This window comes from Heliconius melpomene, chromosome 16 (genome assembly GCF_056956725.1).
Source record: "Heliconius melpomene rosina isolate 202511_hmr_F chromosome 16, ASM5695672v1, whole genome shotgun sequence".
NCBI lineage: Eukaryota > Metazoa > Arthropoda > Insecta > Lepidoptera > Nymphalidae > Heliconius > Heliconius melpomene.
This window is the reverse complement of record NC_140404.1, coordinates 5,490,507-5,512,677: the sequence shown is the minus strand read 5'-3', so window position 1 is coordinate 5,512,677 and position 22,171 is coordinate 5,490,507. Positions and strand designations below refer to the sequence as shown.

At 31.6% G+C, this 22,171-nt stretch overlaps 1 protein-coding gene across 3 annotated transcripts in view; it reads left to right on the top strand.

Moving 5' to 3' along the window:
- LOC146530790 (G-protein coupled receptor moody-like) overlaps positions 1-22,171 on the top strand; it is a 41,593-nt gene that overhangs the window by 7,639 nt on the left and 11,783 nt on the right. For 2 of the 3 annotated variants that reach the window (XM_085199147.1, XM_085199148.1), the window contains exons 2-3: positions 17,223-17,302; positions 21,013-21,153. In XM_085199147.1, coding sequence (XP_085055273.1) covers positions 17,232-17,302; positions 21,013-21,153 — 212 coding nt within the window. In that variant the 5' untranslated portion in view covers positions 17,223-17,231. Of the gene's footprint in view, positions 1-3,050; positions 3,076-17,222; positions 17,303-21,012; positions 21,154-22,171 lie in introns of those variants that run through there. The other variant, XM_085199146.1, reaches the window with a different exon arrangement.

Genomic DNA, 22,171 nt, shown 5'->3' with positions numbered 1-22,171 from the left:
CGATTTATTTTAATAATATTTTTTTTGTATTATACCAACAATCAACATAATAAGTAGAATGGGACAAATTTGTCACGACGGCGGTTCTAGGGGGGTCTCAATCTTCGGCACTTCTAGTGTTAACGTTATAAACTTTGTTAATTTATATATTTAATTAAAGCCTCCTACAGCCTTTGTATAATCTTTAGCATTTAACAAAAAAATATTAGCGAGACGCTTTAGTTGTAGATTAGCAATTTATTTTCTGTTTAATATTTCATATTTTCTCCTTTGATTTTCTTTGTTTAAAAATCAAAATTTTAATATTGAGAAAATAAAATTAATTTAAATATAAATTATTAACTAGTAAATTTCAAGTAATTCCTTCACCTTGACCACATGCCGCATTAGTGACTCTTTTTTCTCTATTCTTATAACTAAGGAGAAGTATGGAACATCTAACACAAATATATGTTAAACATCATCAATTATAGCGTAGCCTAATGTTGCTGAACCGAATAAATCTATTGTCCGTGAAATCCAATAACTGTTACCGTCGTGCTCTTTTGTTATGACGTTATTTATTACAAATTGAATGCTATATCAAAATATATAAATCGAAATAAATGTTTATTTACTCGATAAGTATATTTTTACTAGCTTTATTATTTTTAAAGGCCGTGTGACTGTAACGCGAAGGTTGTGGGTTCGATCCCCACTCGAGAGAGTGAAATATTCATTTACGTTTATATTTCCATTTCTTCGCTCTTTTGTCGAGGCAAAGCGCGGCGTTGAGTTCTGCCACTCAACACGCAATGCCTCCAAAATTTGGCGGAAAGTGGGGAACGGAGTGTCTTAACACTATGTTCCCTCTGTCTACCCTGCTGCGTGCGGGATACAGCGTGAAGCTGATTTTGATTATATTTTTATAAAATATTTTGATACAATGCTATAGGTTGCTACAATTTAAGGATACTAATTGACAAATTTCATGAAATTTCTAAAATTATACTTGAAAATTGTTATTGAAAAATAGATTATTCCTTTCAACAACTTATTTCAGCACTTACATATACTGAGTCAACCACAAATATGGAACTTAGCAGTAACTGTAATTGTGGTTGTCCGCATTAAACAGTGCCCCCTCCATGATCCCAATTAGCTTTAATTGTCGGCTAACATATCGTGTACTGGACATCACACTCTATACTAGCTTCTACAGTTGATATCATTGAAATTATAACAAAGGAGTTGTGTTGTATTAAATTGAACAATCGCCTTTGGAAATGTCTACATCAAGTCTATTTGATTACAGGTTAGGTATAAAGGTCATTTATTGAACTAGTTCAAAGTGAGGCATTGAGTTTGGCCGCATACATAATGTCTGGAAAATACGGCAGAAGGAGGGTAACGGAGTGTTTTAACACTATGTCTGTTTGCCTCCCTACTCTTCCTGTTCTTCTCTCACTAGGCCTCCGCTCTGTACGGAATACAGCTTGAAGCTACAAAAAAATAATCGGTTAATGGAGATATTTTCGTAACTTAACTAAATCCATACCTATATTATAAATTCGAAAGTAACTCTGTCTGTCTATCTGTCTGTCTGTCTTCTACGCAATCAGGGCCAAACCGCTAATTTAATTGTAATGTATTACTTGAGGGTCTCGGGATGAACATAGGATACTTTTTTTTCTCATATTTGTAATATTTTCTATATATACCAATATATTAAAATACTTATTAATTTGACATGCAATTTATTCCGCCATGTTAATAACAACCGTCGTTGCTAGGCAACGATTTGCAAAGTTTGTTGTTAGAAAACATCGCCCAAAATGAGCTTGCTTAACGCATCTCTCTATTGAAACTGAAAATAATTTCATAAATATATTTAATAAATTTTCGTATAGTTAAAGCGGGCGTAGCCGCGTTCGGGTCCACTTGTTATTAATAACACAAAGTAACATGTAAAAATTATTTAAAAAAATGGTAAAGTAACTAAATAGGAAACAATTTTGTAGCTTGATGAATTTTCGTTATTTATCTGTAATCTTAATATCTTTAAATAATATAATCTGTAGGGGTCGAAAACTACTATATAAAATATAATTATATAATGAAATTCTCCATATCAAATTATAAATATACTCACCATTAGATATCCTAATAAACATTACATGAGCGGTCCCATAAGACCGTTTGGTAATAAGTTAGCCAAATAAATGCCCTCGAGTATTTAACGAAGTCAAATTGACGTTATGTTGAAATTTCTACTGTTTAATCGTGTTTACATGTTATATAATTTTATCTATTATATTTTTTATTTAGGTATCTACATATTTTTAATTAATTAAATTGATGGACTTCCAATTAAAGTAAGGTTTTTCTTGAACTTTTGTTTGTAGTAAAACTTATTAAATGTAATTTATTGAATAATATTTATCTCATATTTGAAATTTGTAATTTTATTTATTTTGTTGATTTGTTTTTATATTTCTTATCCTAACTTTTTAACCTAAAATTGAAATAAATCTTATATTAGTCAAATAAAAATTAGGTGAAAAGATAATTATTATTAACCGATAAGTTCACGTGTGTCGAAAAAATTCCGTAGAAACCGAATCTATTATCATATATTTGCTTAGCATTTAAAGGCGTGTTCTTATGACGTCGACTATTTACTGTATTACAATCGAAAGTCAATATAATGTGCCTTGGTTTACCAGAAATCGTACGTCACACTATTAGTCATCGACATGTAGAAAGAGAAATCACGTATTTTTTAGCCTCACTCTATATCCTCAGCAAGTAGCAGGGCAGAGGGAACCTGGGAACCTAGTGGTTAAACATTCCGTTTCTATTAAGACACTTCTGTCCCCTACAGCAATAAAGATATTTTAAATAATAATTCTATTTTGAAACAACCTGACGAGCTGTAATAACCTGAAATATATAACATTTTATATTACACAAAGCTATACGGTTTATTAATATTTTATAGTATAGCCAATTTCCTCATTTTTCATCGAAATTTCAATATATTTTATGAAAGGAAGCGGAAGATACAGCAATTTGTAAAGGAAACTATTCTTCAAGGTAATTGACATCTTAATTTACCTGTACCAAATTTTGCGGGTACCATCAAAGTTTTCCTAGCTTTTTGAACAGCTTCGATTATTGGTAAAGGATATCTTGTAGATATATAGATGATCACCAGTATCTATATATGTAACAGGGTAGGCAGAGGGAACCTAGTGTTAAGACACTACATACGTTCCCCACTTATCACCTAATTTTCGGAGCATATCATGATGAGTAGCGTAACTCAACGTACCTATTAAACTCATATTCATCATCACCATTTTAGGAAGAGGAATTGAACCCCAAACCAATGCGTTTACATTGAGAGGCTGTCCCTTTGCGCCAACATGTATATAATTGAACCTATAGCAACCGAAGTTTATTTTAACATATTATAACTTTTTTGCTAATATTCATAACATGCTGATGCAGTCTGCTTTTAACTTGAAAACAAAACACTTCTCGTAAAGTGAGTACTTAAATACGAAACCGATGCTCGTGTTGCGGGTGGTCTTTCTCAATAATAATATTATTAGGAAATTATGTGTCTGCCTGTACACATTACGTTGTTTTTATAGGCAATATACTGAGGGAGTTTAAAAGCTGTAATTACCTATGTATATACCTAGTACTTAGATTTAGGTACGTACTATGTGCGTAATATAATGTCAAATATGTTTAACATTTTCAATTCAAATAATTTGAAATGCCTCCAGAATTCGCTGGATAGTGGAGAGCGAGAGCGGAGTGTCTTAACACTAGTGTAATGACACTCCACTTTTCGCCTAGAACCTAAGTTTCTTCTACTTACTCTGCTGCACAAAATAAAGAAAACTATGTCACAGTAATTAACCACCAGTATTGCAGTTCTGTTAAATTAATCAAACTGAAACAGATTATTTACTTGTAAAACTATTATTCTTTAGTTAGATATATTAGAAACTTTGAGTTTGTTTATATTTATATATAAAATATCATGTTCTCACGTTTTTCACGTTTTTAACGTGTTTACGTCGTATGTAACATTATGCAGCTGATTAAACCCTATTGTACACGTAAGAGTAATTAGTCATGCCTATATTATTTTAATTAAACAAACCTACCGTTTATATATTTTACATAATTCATTTAAAAGAATGAACTCATTTGAATCAGTTTTGGGTATTAAAGCAAAACTTCGTAATAAAGAAAAACTAATTCACAAAGATTTCCATGAAAATTGTTTAAAAAAATTAACTAAAGAATAGGTACAATTATAAACAAAATACAAAATTATTTTATGTAATAAAATTCGTTTGTATTCTCTATTTAGATTCTGTGTAGGTGTGATTTGTTAACTGTGAGATCATCCTTTATTTCTTAATAGGTAGGAATTGTAATTTTTATACAGTAGGGTGTACTACCACAAAGTAGTAGGCTATATCGTATTACGGTAAATAAGTATATATATATAACTAATTATATATTATTTAAAAAAAAAACAATATTGATAATACAGTACTTTTTGCCAAAAAGCAGAATAGCCATAGAGAACCTAGTGTCCCTATTCTCCACTTTCAGCCCGAATTAGCAATATTATAGATGTAGATCATTGTTGTTGACATTATCAAGGGACAAGTCATTGTTTCCAATTCATAATATATTTAAGACGTTCATATTACATGAGGCCGTGATGCAGGGGCACAAGCTTGCGGCTATATACGCTACGCTTGTGGGTTCGATTCCTGCTAGAGGGAATGAATCTCCTTGCTCTGGTAACGAGGCAAAGCGCTTGTTGAATTCCGACACTAGGTTCCCAGGTTCCCTCTGCCTACCATGCTATAGGGCGTCTCATTTGTTATATATATTTTTTATTTTAAATAGAGGGAAATAAGCACCATTACCACCAGCCAATAAGCACCACGTACAGTACAGCACAAAGCTATCAATCAATTATAAAATCTAAAATCCACCAATTTTTCTCTAATTTCTATACATTACTTTACAAACTTATGTCGTTCACTGTACACAGTATACAGTACACGAACGTGACGCACGAATGGTAAAACAGACGATGGCTTTAATTACCGAGCGACCACTAAGCCGTGACGAATTACTTGCTATTGTCGTGTCACTCCGAATAGCAATCCGTATGTTGCTTGAAAACAGAAGAAATCTACTTCAAAATTTTGTTATATTAGAATTATCCATTTGTATTTGAAACTTTTGGGATTTCTATGATATGAAGAAATGTTTGGATGCTTAATTTTTTTTAATATTCTGTGTGGACGTTTCCTCATTTTGGAGTATTTATCACCACATGACTGTTTCTCCGTATCTAAGTTGAGCAGAGAGAACATAATGTTAACTTGGTGGTGTTCTTACTCCATTCCTCACTTTCCTCCTAACAAAACACTGTACAGTAATACGGTAGATTAGTTGGCTTTGTAAATCTTAGACTTTGAAACTATGAAATCATCAATTGCAAATTGTACCAATTATAATTAAGATTGGTATGACTCAAACGTTTCTGTTTGCTTGCTAGAATCTTTTAATCTTATGTTTTATACATTTTAAGCACACTTTACAACTATTGTGTCAATAAAAAAAAATAAAATTCAAATACTACACTTATAGAATAATGATGCGGAGAACGAAAGGTCCTTTCTTTTGGTTCTCTCTACCTACCTTGGTGTGCTTTGCCTTATTGGAAAGAAAATATTTCTTTGTTCTGGTGTCGAAGCAAAGTGCGTAAGTTGCGCCACTCAAGAATACCTTCAGAATTCAGCGGAAAAAGAGGAACAAAGTGTCTTACTCCTAGGTTCCCTTTTGCATACCCTTTCTTCTACTATCATAACATAAATATCATACTACAATTATTACTTTCGCAATATTATAAGTAATACATCGAGTCACTAATTTAAATAATCACTTTCAATATTATGTAAACCATTCACGTACAAACTTAACTAACAACCGATTAACGGCGTAGTGTCACGTTTCTACTTCTGATTCACCGATAGTGTTGACTCAATCACATTCTCGTTCGACGTGACTCATCTGGTGGTCAGGCTTTGTGTATGGCGATGTCGGGCAGGTAGAAGTGAACGGATTTAAAGAAATTCTGATAATTAATTTGGTGTGGAAGGTTTAAATTATAGAAAAAGGGTTTATTTTATGGTTTGAAGTATGGGTTTTGAGTATTTTATAGTTAGTCAGTCAGTTGATCTAAAATATATATAGAGGTATATAGATTTTGAATATTTTCTTTCTAAATTAAAAATGTAAAACCTATACGTATAAATAAAAAAATAGTGTCTGTATGTAATACCTTAATACTGTGTTTTTTCTATATTCTATTTTTTCTTTATCTGTCTTGTCTTGTCTTTCTTTCTGTTTATCTGGTCTAATCTACGGAGCAGTTGAATAGATTTTAATGGGAAATTTGGGAACCTATTGTCACTGAAAGATAGAGAAGGTTGTTAAATAATATATAGGCTACTTTTTATCCCATAATTCCCGCGGATCAGAAACTGCGAGTGCCCACTCGCTGATATAAAATATATTTATGAAGAATCCACTTACTCCATCACTCAAAAATATAAAGCTGACTGGTACAGTATTTTATATGTATATTTAAAAAACAAACAATTAAGTTAAAATTTAATATAAATACGTTTAGTATCTTATCAAACCGACACGACCTTAATACGAAGGCAAGCTACGCTGTAGAAACCTCTACTTCCCTGGAAATTGGCAATAATGAAGTGATTACAAAAAAAATAACCAAAACTGTTAACTAATTGATTTTCCAAGGTATACAATGACTGGGTTTATTTCCATAACATTGTAACAAAGGTTCTTCGATTTACATTTGCTTCTGCGCCATAATTGAAAAGTCGTAACTGTATATGCGGTGGTTACGGGTTCTTTTCCAAATTGGGGCAATTTTTATCTTTAAAAAGTGTTTGTTAAGCTTTGGAATCGGTGAACCATTTTATGACTCACTTTTATAGACAGACATACCAAAACTCTGATTGTATCTAATTTATTGAAATTGTTTAAAGGTAAACAGTATGAAGCAGTTTACCTACTTGCATATTTCCTCATTTTTTTCAATTTCTTAGAAGTGAGTACGATATATCAGCATGCATAACATTTGTTATTATATTATAACCATTGATTATTATTTTATAATATTGGAAATTATTTTTTTTACATAATATTTCAGGGCCTTTCCTGGCAGTACATTATACTAAATCTTTAAAAAAAAATAGCTTAAAAGGAACCTAGTGTTACGACACTGTTCCCCACTTTCCGCCCAATTCTGGAGTCATTATGTGTTGAGTGGCGGAACTCAATGCCGCGCTTTGCCTCGACACTAGAGCGAAGAAACGAAAATATAAATTTAAAGAAATACTAAATCTTAATGAATTTAATTAAGTTACACCCATACATTATTGGAAATATGGTAAAATAATATATTAACTTTAAGCAAGTTAAGGTGTGTTGACAGAAAACAAAATGAATGTGTAGTCCCTAAGAGCATAATCTATTAGAAGATTTAAATTAAGTTATTACTCCAATTAATAGAATCCCGTCAGTCGTTACTACTGTAAATAACCGACTATAAAACTTTGACGACTGAACGTTTTAATAAACGATTTAATTAAATTGGACAGATTACAAAAGATTGGGAAAGGTAATGAATTTTAGCTTTACGGCGTTATAAAAGACAAAGATCGTAACAATATAATATTAAAATTGATACTAAAAAAAATACAGTGTGGAATATATATAAAAATACGTCTGGTCTAGTATATTTTTATGCCATAATTTCAAAATAATTGAGTTAAAAATATATTGTAAAAGACACCATTTTACAGTCAATTAATCTTGTCACTTAAATCCTTGGTACCTTGGAAAGTGTATGGACATATAATTTCTGTTGAAATTTTTACGGCATCGAGACTTATGGCTACTAATCTTAATTTAAAGCTAATGTCACTTTTAACTTTACTGGTTTTGAGTAATGTGCTAAGTTTAAAATGATCTTTCTGATATGAGCTTGTCTGATAGCATCATTATATTTTGGACTAGCTTCTGCCCTAGGTTTTGTCATCGGAGAAATCTATTCTCCGAAGACTTGAGAAACTTGAGAATATAATATGGAAAACAATTCACATGGCTTCACGTTATATCCTGTATACAGTAGGGAAGCCAAAGTGGGAATCGAACCCATGACCATCGCGCTTGTGCCCTTGCAATTATCAATATGTTAAAATGATAAACGAGCAATTAAAAAAAAAATCTGTAAATTAATTAAATTTATAAAATAAAATAAAAAGCTTTAATAATGTTCAATTAACATTTACTCGTTTAATAATCCACTGGAATGATATTACCATTTATAATCTAGATTATTTGACCAATGTGCTGTCAGTGGAAGAGATGAAATTTTCAATTGTTATTGGATACTGTTATTAAATTTCAATTAATTCAATAATTTAAATCTGTATAATACTAGCGGCCCGCCCGCGGCTTCGCCTGCGTAAACTACGTTATTATTAATTTCTGTCTCCATGAGTACCTACGTCCTATAAGTGACGTCCATGCAAAATTTGAGACTCCTAGCATTTGTAGTAACGAAGTTTCATACAAACTATCAACCCTAAAAACAACCCTTTAGGGATGGATATTGCAAATTCCCGTCTCTTTGTGTACTTACGTCCTATAAGTGACGTCCATAGAAAATTTGAGATTCCTAGCATTTATAGTAACAAAGTTTCATACAAACTATCAACCCCGAAAACAACCCCTTAGGAGTCGAATATTGCAAATTCCCGTCTTGGTGAGCACCTACTCCTAGCTCTGGTAGTTTTTGAGATTTCGTGATGAGTGAGTGAGTGACCCTTCGATTTTATATATATAGATAGGATAGGATGATGAAAAAGAAATTAAAATGTTAAGGGTGGACAACCCTTATCACTAAAGGGTATGAAAAATAGATGTTGGCCGATTCTCAGACCTACTCAATATGCTCACAAAATTTCATGACAATCGGTCAAGCCGTTTCGGAGGAGTACGGGAACGAACATTGTGACACGAGAATTTTATATATAAGATAAATTTCAATTACAAATATTTACACAATATTTCCATCCATCCATCCATCCATCAGCCTTCCAACGTCCACTGCTGGACATAGGCCTCCCCTAATTCTCGCCACTCCGTCCGGTCCTGCACCTTTTGAATCCAGCGGTTTCCCGCTGTCTTCTTAAGATCGTCGGTCCACCTGTGCTCCTTTTGCCGAGACGGGGTCGCCATTCGAGGACCTTTCTTCCCCATCGGTTGTCGGCCCTCCTAACAATATGGCACAATATTTAGTGAAATTCAAATAATTTAAGGGAACTAATGTTAAAACACACCGTTCCCCATTTTCTGCCGAATTTTTTCGATAATAACAACTATAATTTAAAAAAATATAACTCTTTATCGTAGGCGTTTCCCCTTTTATTAAAGTCAATGCTTAAACACTTAACGTTGTCGTGTTAAATTAGTTAATTGTCGGTGCATCGCTCCCGTCTCTTAGTAGGATATGAATCAGGCTATTTGAATTGTAGACTGTAGACGCCCACGCAACGAACGTTAAGAAGATTAAAGTTTTCTATAGATACCTATTCTTTAAGGCCATTGAGGCCAGTCGTGGCTTAGGGGCATAAAGATGTGACTGTAACGCGACGGTTGTGGGTTCGATCACCACCACCACCGATCCCCATTTTTATTCCTACCCAGAAAAAAAAGTCAGTAGAAAGTCGGGAATGGAGTGTTTTAACACTAAATTTAAAACGAATGATTGAACTGATTTTTATTTTGTACATACATATATGGCTGATAATAAAGATAGCATATCGTGTGCTTATTGTTTAAGTTATGTCTCACGATGTTAAATTTAAAAGATTTGAGCATTTTTATAAGGATCGTACCGTAGGAGTAACAATAATGACGTTTGTGTATTTTTCTCATTTAATTGGCAAACAAAGAATTCGTACATGCCTTACCAAAAAAGAATAATGGTTAATTTAAAAAGGTATGAGGCCGTCGTAGCGCAGTAATACGAGTGTGTGATTGGGAAACTTGAAGGTTGTGAATTCGATTACTACTCGAGAAAATGAAACATTTCAAAACATCACAAAATCTCGGCGTTGAGTTCTGCTACTCCACATGGAATACCTCGAAAATTCGGCCAAAAGTAGGAAACGGTGTGTCTTAAACACTAGCTTCTCTCTGCCTAACCTAATATTCTCAGGATACAGCGAGAAGATGAAAAAAATATAATATACTATAGATCTACACTTTATGCCACAAAAATACTTTTCTAGTAAAGATCTTTACAAAATTTTAGTAATTAAAACGACGCCATGGCCGAACGCCTCTAATGAAATTGGTAGAAATGTACATGACTTGGTTGTGTGTTCAATTTAAATTCGGGAATATTCGTGTATTTTCCATATATGTACCTCTAAATTCTCTCGTTGCTTACTCGGTGAATGACAGGCGACGTACAAACGTAATTTCTGGGCGTAGAAAGCCGCAATTTGGTACCTATATAATTTTCTTGAAACGTGTATGAAGAAAGGTTTCCCAAAATTCCAAAGGAAACTAGAAAATTTGTGGTTTATATTTTATTTCTCGATTTTGGGGACTCTTTTATATTTTAATTTCTAACACAGGTTGCTCTATCAGAGCAGGAAAATGAATATTACCAAAATAATTATCGCGCTTACAGCCACGCTCTTTCCTATTTGCCTCGTCAGGCTCTAAGCGTAAAACGGACATACTATCGATATAATATATTAATTATCATTATCCTATAAAAAAAGCTATTAATTTTGATATTAGAATTTCAAGTTCAATCAATCAGTATTTCAAGTTCCAATTTCCACTAAATTATAGAACTAGATGTTTGTAATATCAATTTTCCTTATAATTAAGGACGATGAGCGCTTTTAAATTTATATAAACCAAACAAGTTATATATATGAGCCATAAAATTATAGACTACTAGCTACTTACTAGGAATTTCGCCTTATTATAGTTATGATTAATATCATAGACAAATTTTACACATTTACATAATTTATAGCCTATGCACTATTTTTTTATCAAAGTAAGCAGAAGGAACCTAGTGTTAAGACCTCCCGTTTTCCATTTTAAGCAGAATTCTGGAGGCATTACGTATTTAGCAGCTTAACTCAACGGCGCGCTTTGCCTCACACCAAAATGAAGATGAGAATAATTAATTTAATTTTCATTTTCTCGAGCGGGAATCGAAGCCACAACATAGTGTAAAGTTTCATTTAAACCCGTTCAGTAGATTTTGCGTGAAAGACGAACAAACATGTGGAATGTCCATATATTTTTTTTGCTTCTTTTTTATTTCTTTTATTAAAAAGAAGATGGTTGAAACAAATAACTCTACATCCTGCACTTTAGTTCCTCTATAAATAGTTTTATTCGCCGTTGGATAGCGTACTGCACTCAGCGATAGTTTATTATTAAGAAGTAACAGAGTAAATCTGTCTAATACAATAATTCTAAATAAGATTTGTTTCTTTAAGTATAGGTTACTAGTGTATTCTTTCAGTGATATAAAATACATACATTGCTAATATAGTTCGTTTTTTCAGTTACTACCAAAATTAGGTATTATTTAAGAATCAGAATCATAAGACTCGATTTTCCATTTTTCGCCGAATTCTGGAGGCATTGTGTGTGGAGTGGCGGAACTTAACGCCGGCCCACGCACCACGACACAAGACACTATTTAATTACACAACATAAGGAAACTTTCCCTCCTATACGTAGGAAAAAAGGAATTATATTCGTTCCGATATCTAAGTTTAGCTTAAATATTGGCTTTTATTACGGAAATCACAACAAACATTAACTTGAAAGTGTTCTCCAGTGACCCTTAACGTTGCTTATTAAAGAAATTTATGTCGCTAAATTGTTTTATTTGAAAAAGAATTGTTTTTGTATTGGAACTTCCTCATTCTTTAATATAAAAAATAATTAAATCATGAAATCCATCATTTTCAATATAAAAGATTAAAAAGCAATTATTTCAATAAATTTCCTAATAATAAAAATAATTTAATTTATATTTAAAATAACTGCAAAATCTTATTTTACAGACTAGGTACCCCATCTTATCTCCAACAAAAAAAATATCGCAAATATTCCTTTACTTCCGCCTTCCTCGTGTAATTAGAGGTGAGTCCAACGTCCCATATTAAAACTGGGTCCTGGGTGCGGTTTCCTTTTGTTATGTTGGAACAATGAATTTTAAAACAATCAATATCTTTTGTTAAATGTCCACAATACATTCTTACAATATGAAATACTTACTTTGTTCGTGGTTCGATACTTTTGAGACTTTTGGATTTTTATTATGGACAGTTAATTTCGTTTAAACGTGCTACTAATGTATAATCTATGAGTTAATTCGACAGAAAGTGGGGAACGGAGTGTCCTAACACTAGGTTCCCTTTGCCTACCCTGGTGCATGAGTGAGAATCTCGTAATGAATTATTTTCATTCACTTTGGAATCTCGGCGTTAATTTTCGTAAGCACCATGTCTCAAGTTAAGACGGAAAATGGAGGACGGAGTGCCTTGACACTTTCAACTAGTTTTCTCTGCCTGAAAAATCAAATATACAATACTGTATTCCATTCCACTACGCAAAATTTCAAATTCAACTTGCAGCGTTAAGTGTTCTAATTATTATTGTTTAAACTCTTGCTTACTTGAAGCGCTAATGAGATGCTGTTTTTTCCTTTTTAGTGTACAACGAGTCTTTTGTAGCAAACCTAACTTTAAAATTACACTCTTATATATGGTATCTATATAAAACAAATTATTTTATAGAAAATATAATAAAAAATATTAATTAATTAACTGAGCTAGAGAATAACAAAATAATTTACTAAAATAGCAGAAAAAGAAAAGTAAAAACAATATTTACCATTCTTTTCATCCTATCTCAGGCATAAACTCTTATCCAATCTTTGTATAAAGATATTAAAAAAATAATAATAAACGTAGCAAAATTGTACAAAAAATACTAATATAACATTTAATATTCAATCGAAACTAGAATATCGTTTGACATCAGAATAGTAATAGTTGTTTTCCTTTATACGATTCTATTTAGTTCATTTATTTGTATTCGCATACATTGAAATCAAATGGCCCTTAATGCGTATGTTTTGGGAATTCTTTCCATTCAAACATTGTATACTTCTGTAGATATTATCGAATATACTTTAAAATGAGTTTGACTAGACTTTCAGCTTAATATAAAAAAAAAGTAACATTGTATGAATTTTTCAAAAGACATGTGTGTAGGATTCCGTACGATGAAAAATAAGGGAACCAGGATCACTGTTGTCGGCCCGTCCGTCTGTCGAGATCATTTATCTCGACATCACGAAGGGTTATGCAGCTAAAACTAATACTAAATCAATATGCTAAGTCAACGCAATAAAAAAAACGAGCTTTTATGCATAGTTTTCAGTGTATTTCATATGAAATATGCCGTGTAAAACGTTATGAAATCTGACTTGTAATGAGTACATACAATATAAGTAAAGGAGAAAAATTTAAAAAGTGAGGTATTTCATAAAAGCAACTTTCAATTCTACTTTCCGATGACCAACCACCCTGCAATTGGTACGGAACCCTTGAAAGACGAGCCCGAGTCGCACTTGATGGGTCTTTTCATGGAATCCAAAAAAAAACATCCATTTTACGAAAAACAATTGTCAGCATCTAAATAAATCTTTCAGTAGATCAATTGCAGATAAAAACTGGTTTATTTATTTTGTATATTGAACACCACTCCTACAGAGAGATCTAAAAAGCTTAATGCTCTCATTGAAAAGAGAGAGTGATTTAACTTAACAAAAAAGCGAATCGCGATTGCTGTCAATATGTAGTACTTCACAAATTTTGCACCCTTTTACAATCTATCTAGAATTAGGTCATAAATAAATATATCTTTAAATAGGCTATTCTGTAAGCTTTTCTATTGTAGTATACTTAACTGTTTGTCTCTTTGTTGTATAAAATGTTTAATGTATCGTACTATAGTACCTCTTATGAAAATAAACCATGTAGGTATTATTTTATACTATTGACATGACGTTATAGGGTAAACGAATAATCTTAATAATTTATATTATTAAAAATTCTATAAATATAGAAAGGCAAATGTGAACAAAAGCAAATATTAACAAGTACGCGTTGCCTCGTTAACAACGCGAGGAAATGAAAATGAAAAATATTACATTTTTTAAATTTGATGAAGAAGAAATCGAACCCATAACCTATATAAAATTCTCTATCAGATTAATATCATTCACAGATATTCTCGCGTTAGATTGTTAGATAGTTTGTCAACTGCCTATTATATAATCTAACCAATGAGTTTCAATTCACGTAACCTTATTATTGTAGCGTCTGTGCATTGACACGGGCATTGTGTGGGCTCTGTGGTGCGGAGCGAGGAGTGGACACCAAATTACCATTTGGGTTTAAAGATGGATGATGTTTTATTTAAAGCTTCTCTTTAAAATTACTTTGGTGGTTTAAGTTTTTTATAGTTGTTTTTTAATTTATTTTTATACAGGCTAGTAGTGGTGGAGGGTTGTGACTGTAAAAGCCACTGGTTATGCATTCGATCCCCACTTAAATATTTATTTAAATTTTTATTTACATTTCTTCATTCTGTTGTCGAGACAAAGCGCAGCGATCTCCGATCTCCGATCTCCATTTTCCGCAGTTTCGCGGAAAATGGAGATCGGAGTAACACTAGGTTCCCTCTGCCTACCCTGCTGTGTGCGTGATACAGCGTGAAACAGATTTTTTATTATTATACTGTGGGCATTGACACAAGTATTGTTTGGGCAACTCGGTGAAGCGAAGTAAAGAGTGGAGGACATGAAATTACTATTTGGGTTTTAAAGATAAATGATGAAAATATTTTTTTATTTAAAGCTTCTTTATAAAAATATTTTGGTGGATTTTTATAATTATTTAATTAATTTTGTTAACGTGGTAAATGTTTTTTTATATTAATTAATTAGTATTTTCTACCTAAATCCCCCAAATAGATATTACCACGAGAAATGGATATAACATGGTGTATGACATGTGAGCCGAAGCAACTCTGACCGCACGTACTGCGGGCTACGTCGATGCGATTAACGGGATAGGCTTCCCCGATGAATGTTAATTTCGAATCAGTAGTTCCTGAGGTTTGCATGGTATACCAAATAAACACTTTAGCTTCAAATATTAGTATAGTATAAAAGTATAGGTAGATATTAATTTACATAATTATAACCATGTTTTGTTTTTAAATAGAGATTCTAGAAACCACGTTATATTATATTCAATTTTTATTAATGTCATGAATTTGACTATATGCTATCTATGTTAATCGGAAAAAAATGATGTACCTTCAAATTGATTTTAAAGTTTTAAGAAAACTACATAACTAAAAGAAACCAAGAAAAATATAATATCATTCTGAATACCATTATATCTACTTTTTATTGTATGATGAGCTTTCATTATATTTTTTACTTATAATCGTACTTTTTCATATAAATAAGTGTACTTAGGTGATAAATTAGTTTACTTTTATAAAAAAAAATATTTGAAATTATTGCAATTGTTATTGTTCCCACAGAAGTTCCCACATTTGTAACTCTTGAAATAAATATCTCCCAGTAATGACATAAGTATTTAAATTAAATAATATACGGAGTCATTTAGTTGTGTGTTTATACGTTTTCGTAGATTATTTTCTAAAATAAGAATAATAAGAATACTATACAAACTAGGCGTATTATTTTTTTATTTTTATTTAATGATATCAATGACTAAAAGGATATGACGAGAACAATGACACTAAAACTAGCCAACGACTTAAAGAGAGTTTTAAGTAGTATTTAGAATTCAGAATCACTTATTTATATACTACATAGCTACTAAGGCCAATATACCCAGGATATACTCTGTCCATATACAGGCATCCTGCCAAATTTTGACTCGTTTCCTCTCACTACAGCATATAAAGAGGATATTTGGTCTAATCCTAATTTCGATGCATCGTTACTCAGAAAGGAACTGGACAGTTAAAAACAATGAGTGCATGATTAAGAATTACAAAGAGATATGTAGTTTTATTGTCTTTTTTTGTTATGTATGTGGGTAGAATTTGATCGTAAAACGTCTGTCTGTACTCTAAATAACATAATTAATAATAATGTTTTCGTAATTGAATCTTAGTTAATTATATTCGTACAGTATGAACAAAATATCAATGAAAACTATTAGAATGAACTTTAAAGCTCTTTTCCATAGAGTTACCTATTTTTAGAGTCAACATGGGATATATTTTTTCAGGGTTTTTTGGTAATATTGTTATATACAACAAAAAAACACATTAATTCAGAAAGTTTTTAAAAAGATGTCTCGGTGTTCCTAACTATTCTTATTAAAGATGGAATTGTTTATCCGTTTACTCCTTTTCATTTACAAATAAATTAAAAGAAAATTTTGATAGATGAAGATAATATTATATCAGAAAGAGTAAATAGACACTAAAGCTTTACCTTATGTTTTAAAAAGAGAATAACAAAAGAAAATATTATATTAAGATCTTGTTAAATAGCCGTACCGCGTTGAGTGCCATCTTGATCCTAATTGTGGAGGTTAGGACAAATTGGCCTGGTAACCTCAGATGATGTAACCAGCAGATGCGATCGTATAAAGTAATTTATGTAAAATATTACGGAACCCTTCGAAGGCCTTAAACTTATTAAAATACTAGTGGTATATTTTGGCTTTTCGCGGATATAAAATTTCAAATATATTGTACGTATTACTTACTTTAGTTTTTCGAAACGATATTAAGTTTTTCTTCAAAGGCGAATACTTTTTTTTTGTTTTAAAAGTGGGGAACGGAGTGTCTTAACACTAAATTCCCTCTGCCTATCCTGCTGTGTGCGGGATACAGCGTGAAGCTGATAAAATGCTTAAATAATATTAAATAGACAATATAAGCATTTCAACTCAACAGATAATAAAACAATCGTTTTGTTGTTTCAGATATTCAAAATGGCTGATTCAGATATCTTTAACTACACAGAGGATATAAATTCCAACGTTCAACAAAGTGAACTTTCCAAGTAAGTACAAACAAATGAACGTTTAAGCTGAGATTTGATAATAATTTAACCAAATTCGTGTTCTTGTTTTCCTTTACAAATAGTAACTGATGATAAATATAAATAACATGGAGTTTCTCTGTTTTATGTGTTTTTGTTTAAAATATATTATGTCATCACCCAAAAGATAGCGAAACTAGTGTTAAAACACTCCCCTTCCCACTTTCAACTGACTGACGTATTGAGTCGCGTAACTCATAGGAGAAGCCTACAAGAGCTGGGAAATGTAAAGTTCACGCTTCACGCTGTATCCCGTTCAAAGCAGGTAGGCAGAGAGAACCTGCGTAGCAAATAACATTTTTTTCCTAGTTCCGCAACTCAACACACATTTTTTCCAGCGTTGTAAGTTAAGTGGCAGAACTAAACGCCGTAAGTTGTCTCATTACCAGAACAAAGAAATGAAGATTTCAATAATAAATATTTTATTTCCCCCTAATGGGAATCGAACACACTCTGCGCCACGACTGGCCTCCATGTATTAATTTATCAAAATATAATAAATATTTAGTGATATATTGCTACCTAAATTACCAAGCCATTTAATCTACATTTTTTTGTAAACCGCCTATAAAAAAAGATCTTTGGTTTTTTTTTTCAATTCCACTGACAAATATTTTCAATTGAATAAGAACATTTGATCCTTTATTGTTTTATGTCCGGTTTTCCTTACAAATCTTTTTAATACGCCAACGAACAGTACGTACGCTTGAACATTTCCATATATATATAATAATAATATAAAAAAAAACAAGCACAAAAGGCATCCGGTCTGTAGAAAAGTTTTAAAAGCTCTTTCTGATATTTTTTCTCGGGATTGAGAGAGTATGTCTTTATTAACCGATTGTCTCATTTGACAGTGAGAAAAATCAAATAATTCAATTATAATTCAAATTTCGTATTCATTAAATTGTAGGTATTTGTGTTTTGTACTGCTTTTTGTTAGAAGGCTCACAATTTTTTTTTCTTTTCACCCGAATTAAATGTTAAGTATTAGGTTTTTTTTTCACATCTTATTGGGAACATCTAATTACATTATAAAACCAATGTTAGTTTATGGAAAATTATTATGAATTTATATTACCGCAGTCGTGGCGCGAGTTCGATTCCCACTTAAATGTAATATTTAATATTTTCATTTCTTCACTCTGGTGTCGAAGTAGGTAAAACCGCGACGTTGAGCAGTTCCTCCAAAATTCGGACATGGCGAACAGAGTTTCTTAACACTAGGTTCCCTCTGGTTATCCTTTTGTGTGCGGGATCAGAGCGAAGCTAAAAAAGTGTATCTATCGATTTAATAAAAGAAGCGTTAAAAATATTGAAAAGAAGTAGGCATAATCTCATCAAAACACAAACCCTCTATATGAAATAACATACCGCAAAAAATACTGAAACATTTTTTTATGAAAATATAAGCCTTCTTTGAGATTAATAGGCTTTTCATGAACATAAGTTTTAAAAGTACGTGTTAAAGCGCAATAAAATACGTTCTTTATTTTTATTTTTACTTTATTTAATATTCTAATTTCATATAAAATAAAATATAACGACAAACTTGTGTAGAGGCCAGTCGGCCAGTCGGTAGCACAGAGAAACCAAGTGTGAGTTCTATTCCCACTCGAGCCTAGGCCGAGCGCTTCTAATCCCGCCATTTAATACTGAATGCCTCTAGACTCCAGCGTAAAAGGGGGAACGGAGTGTCTTAACACTAGGTTCCATTTGTCTACCCCGCTGAGTGTGGGCGCTGTAGCGTAACGCTAAAAAAACAAAAAAATCCTGCTAGTTTAATACTCTAATCCCATATTTAACATAAAATAAAACACAACGACAAACTTCTCCCATTTTTCTCTAAAAAGCTCTCGTATTTCGTATTCATTTAAAATTTAAATTTAAAAAGTACTGTTTCATAACAGTTGTAGATATTTCTCTTCTCTTGGTTTCTCTTTCATTTTTCTTAAATTTATAATTTCGTTCGTTCCCGTCTAGCCAGAACGAATAAGAGATCCACTTACATTTGTTGTTATAATAAACTTTGCATAACAATGTCGGTTATCTTATCGTTTCGCAGACTTAGCCATTAGTAGCTAAAATAATTTCATCCATTTTAACTCACATACATACAAGTTTGACGTACAAAAGACAATATGTTTAATATTTTCAGTTATTTCATTATATTTTCGCAGTTATTTTAAATTTAATTTTCCATACGTTATAAGAGAAACTTGGAAAATATTTTTATAAGGAATATGTGTACATATTTTTAATATTTTTTCCAGTTTAATTCCATACTTAGTAAACAAAAATACTTATTACGAAAACGTATAAAATTTGAGGGGAACGGAGTGTTTTAACATTAGATTCTCTCTACCTACCTTGCTGTTAGTGGGATATAGCGTGAAGCTGATTTAATTTAATTTTTAATTATTTTTTTTTATTTATAAAAATTTTGAACGTAGCGGGATTTCCACCTCTTGAAAATCGTCCGAGTCACATATAATTTACATTTTTAATTTTTACAAGATTAAGAAAAAAATGGAAGTCCGCATAGAAAATTAACTTATTTTTATAAGATCCTCATAATTATTATTATTTATTATCCACAATTTACTAAAACGAAAACAGTATTGCTTCAACAGCAATTAATTTACATATCTACAAAAATATTATTTAACCAACTTAGCTTAAAGCTAATAAATATGAAAAAGAAAAAACAACTGAGATTATTTATGATACAGAATGTTATGGTTATTATATTTTTTTATGTACATGGGGTTTTTCATGGCCTTATAAGCTTGTAGATAAAAAAGGTTGGTAAAAGCTGCATTATGCCAGCCATATAATTTACTTTCACCGCGAAAATATACCTAAGCAATGTTTTGATGAGTTAATCTTATTTAATGTTGTTAAATATTGAACTTTAAAAAAAATATATTACAATTTTCTTCCCTTTTCATTTAATTTCACGCTGTGTGTGTGTCACAAATAGCTCTGTTAGGCAGAGGGAATCTGGTGTTAAGACACTCTGTCCTCACTTTCCGCCGAATGTTCAAGATTGGATTTTGAGTGGTGGAATTCAATGCTTGCCTTATTAGCAAAGCGAAGAAAAAATGTTTATAAATAATAATTAATTCATTCGAGTGGGAATCGGACCCACAGCCGTGGCGTATAGGGTCACATGCTTGTGCAGTCACTGCACCACGACAGCCTAGAGAAAACCATATTTATTATAAACTAGCGGACCCGGACGCGGCTACGCTTGCTTGAAATATAAGAATATAATTTCTATAGAAATATAATTTCAATCTAGATGAAATGCTAAAAGTGACTATTATATTTATTTTCATAAGGATGAATATCAAAAAGTCGCGGTAACGGTTGCGTAGCGACGCGACGGTTGTTATTAACATGGCAGAATAAATTGCCTGTCAAATTAGAAAGTACTTTAAAATATATTAGTTTATATGTATAATGTAATGTTATATAGCCTACAGCACTTCTGAAGAATGCAGCTTTCATACAAAACAAAAACAATGTAAATCGGACCAGTAGATCCGGAGATCTTAGCGTTCAAACAAACAAACAAACAAACTCTTCCGCTTTATTATATTAGTATAGATAGTATAGATAGATAACGATATTTTCATATTTCAATATATTTCTCATATTTGTTTCAGATTTTCACCAACACTTCTAACGTTCGCTGCCGTGGTTACTGGAATTATTATGGTAGTAGGTCTTTTCGGTAATCTCTTGACTGTGGTAGCTCTCTTGAAGTGCCCTAAAGTGAGAAACGTTGCTGCAGCATTTATTATAAGGTAATTTTATTTTTATGTTATATTCATTTTAAATAAAATTTTTATTAAAATAATATTTGCTAGTTATTCTAGAGCTAATACTCGTAGTTTAGAGGCCGTCTTGGCGCAGCGGGACAAAGGTGTGAGTGTAACGCGGTGGTTGTGGGTTCCATCCCCACTCGAGGAAGTGAAATATTGATTGATTGATTTTCCATTTCTTCGCTCTGGTGTCGAGACAAAGCGCGGCGTTGAGTCCTGCCACTCAACACGCAATGACACGGAGTATCTTAACATTAGGTTCCCTAAAAATTATAGCATTTTTCACTTGATCTGTAAATTCTTTCCAATTTTTAATGACTATCATAAATTTAACATATTTATTCATTTTAATAAAAGTCCCATAGTTAAATATAAATAGCCTAAAGCTCAGTGGCAAGTCACATAAGCTTATTTCTTTTATAGCATTGTGTCCACTGCAGTGAAATTTTAAAACAAAGACTAGAATGTTAAATATTTGCTTTCTTTATATTAAACATTCAAATGGGAAGCTTTTACTTTAAAAATATGATTTATCACGTTGTAGTCTTACTACGTGGTAATTATGTAAATTTCAGTACGGTTATATAGCACTTCATATATTACTTAAACCTAAATATTAAGCTAACTAAGTACTTTATTTAAAATATTATGCTACTTATTTTAATGAGACAAAAAATTGGTATAAGCAATTTTTTTTATTTCAAAAGATTAAAAAAATATATATATATTTTATAATTATGTATATACCTATATAGTTTCTCAACCAGTACAAAGTTAAATAATTAGGTAAAAATATTAGGTATAATCTATCTATTTTATTTCCTATACTTTAACTAGAGTAGAGTTACCTGTAGATTAAAAGAGAATTGTGAAATGTAGGCAGATAAAAAAAATCTACTTTGTCATAATTAATAGAACAAACAAACATACATTTAACTTTCATACTTTCACTTTTATAGAAGGTAGTAACAGTAAGGTATAACTAACATTAATAATCCAT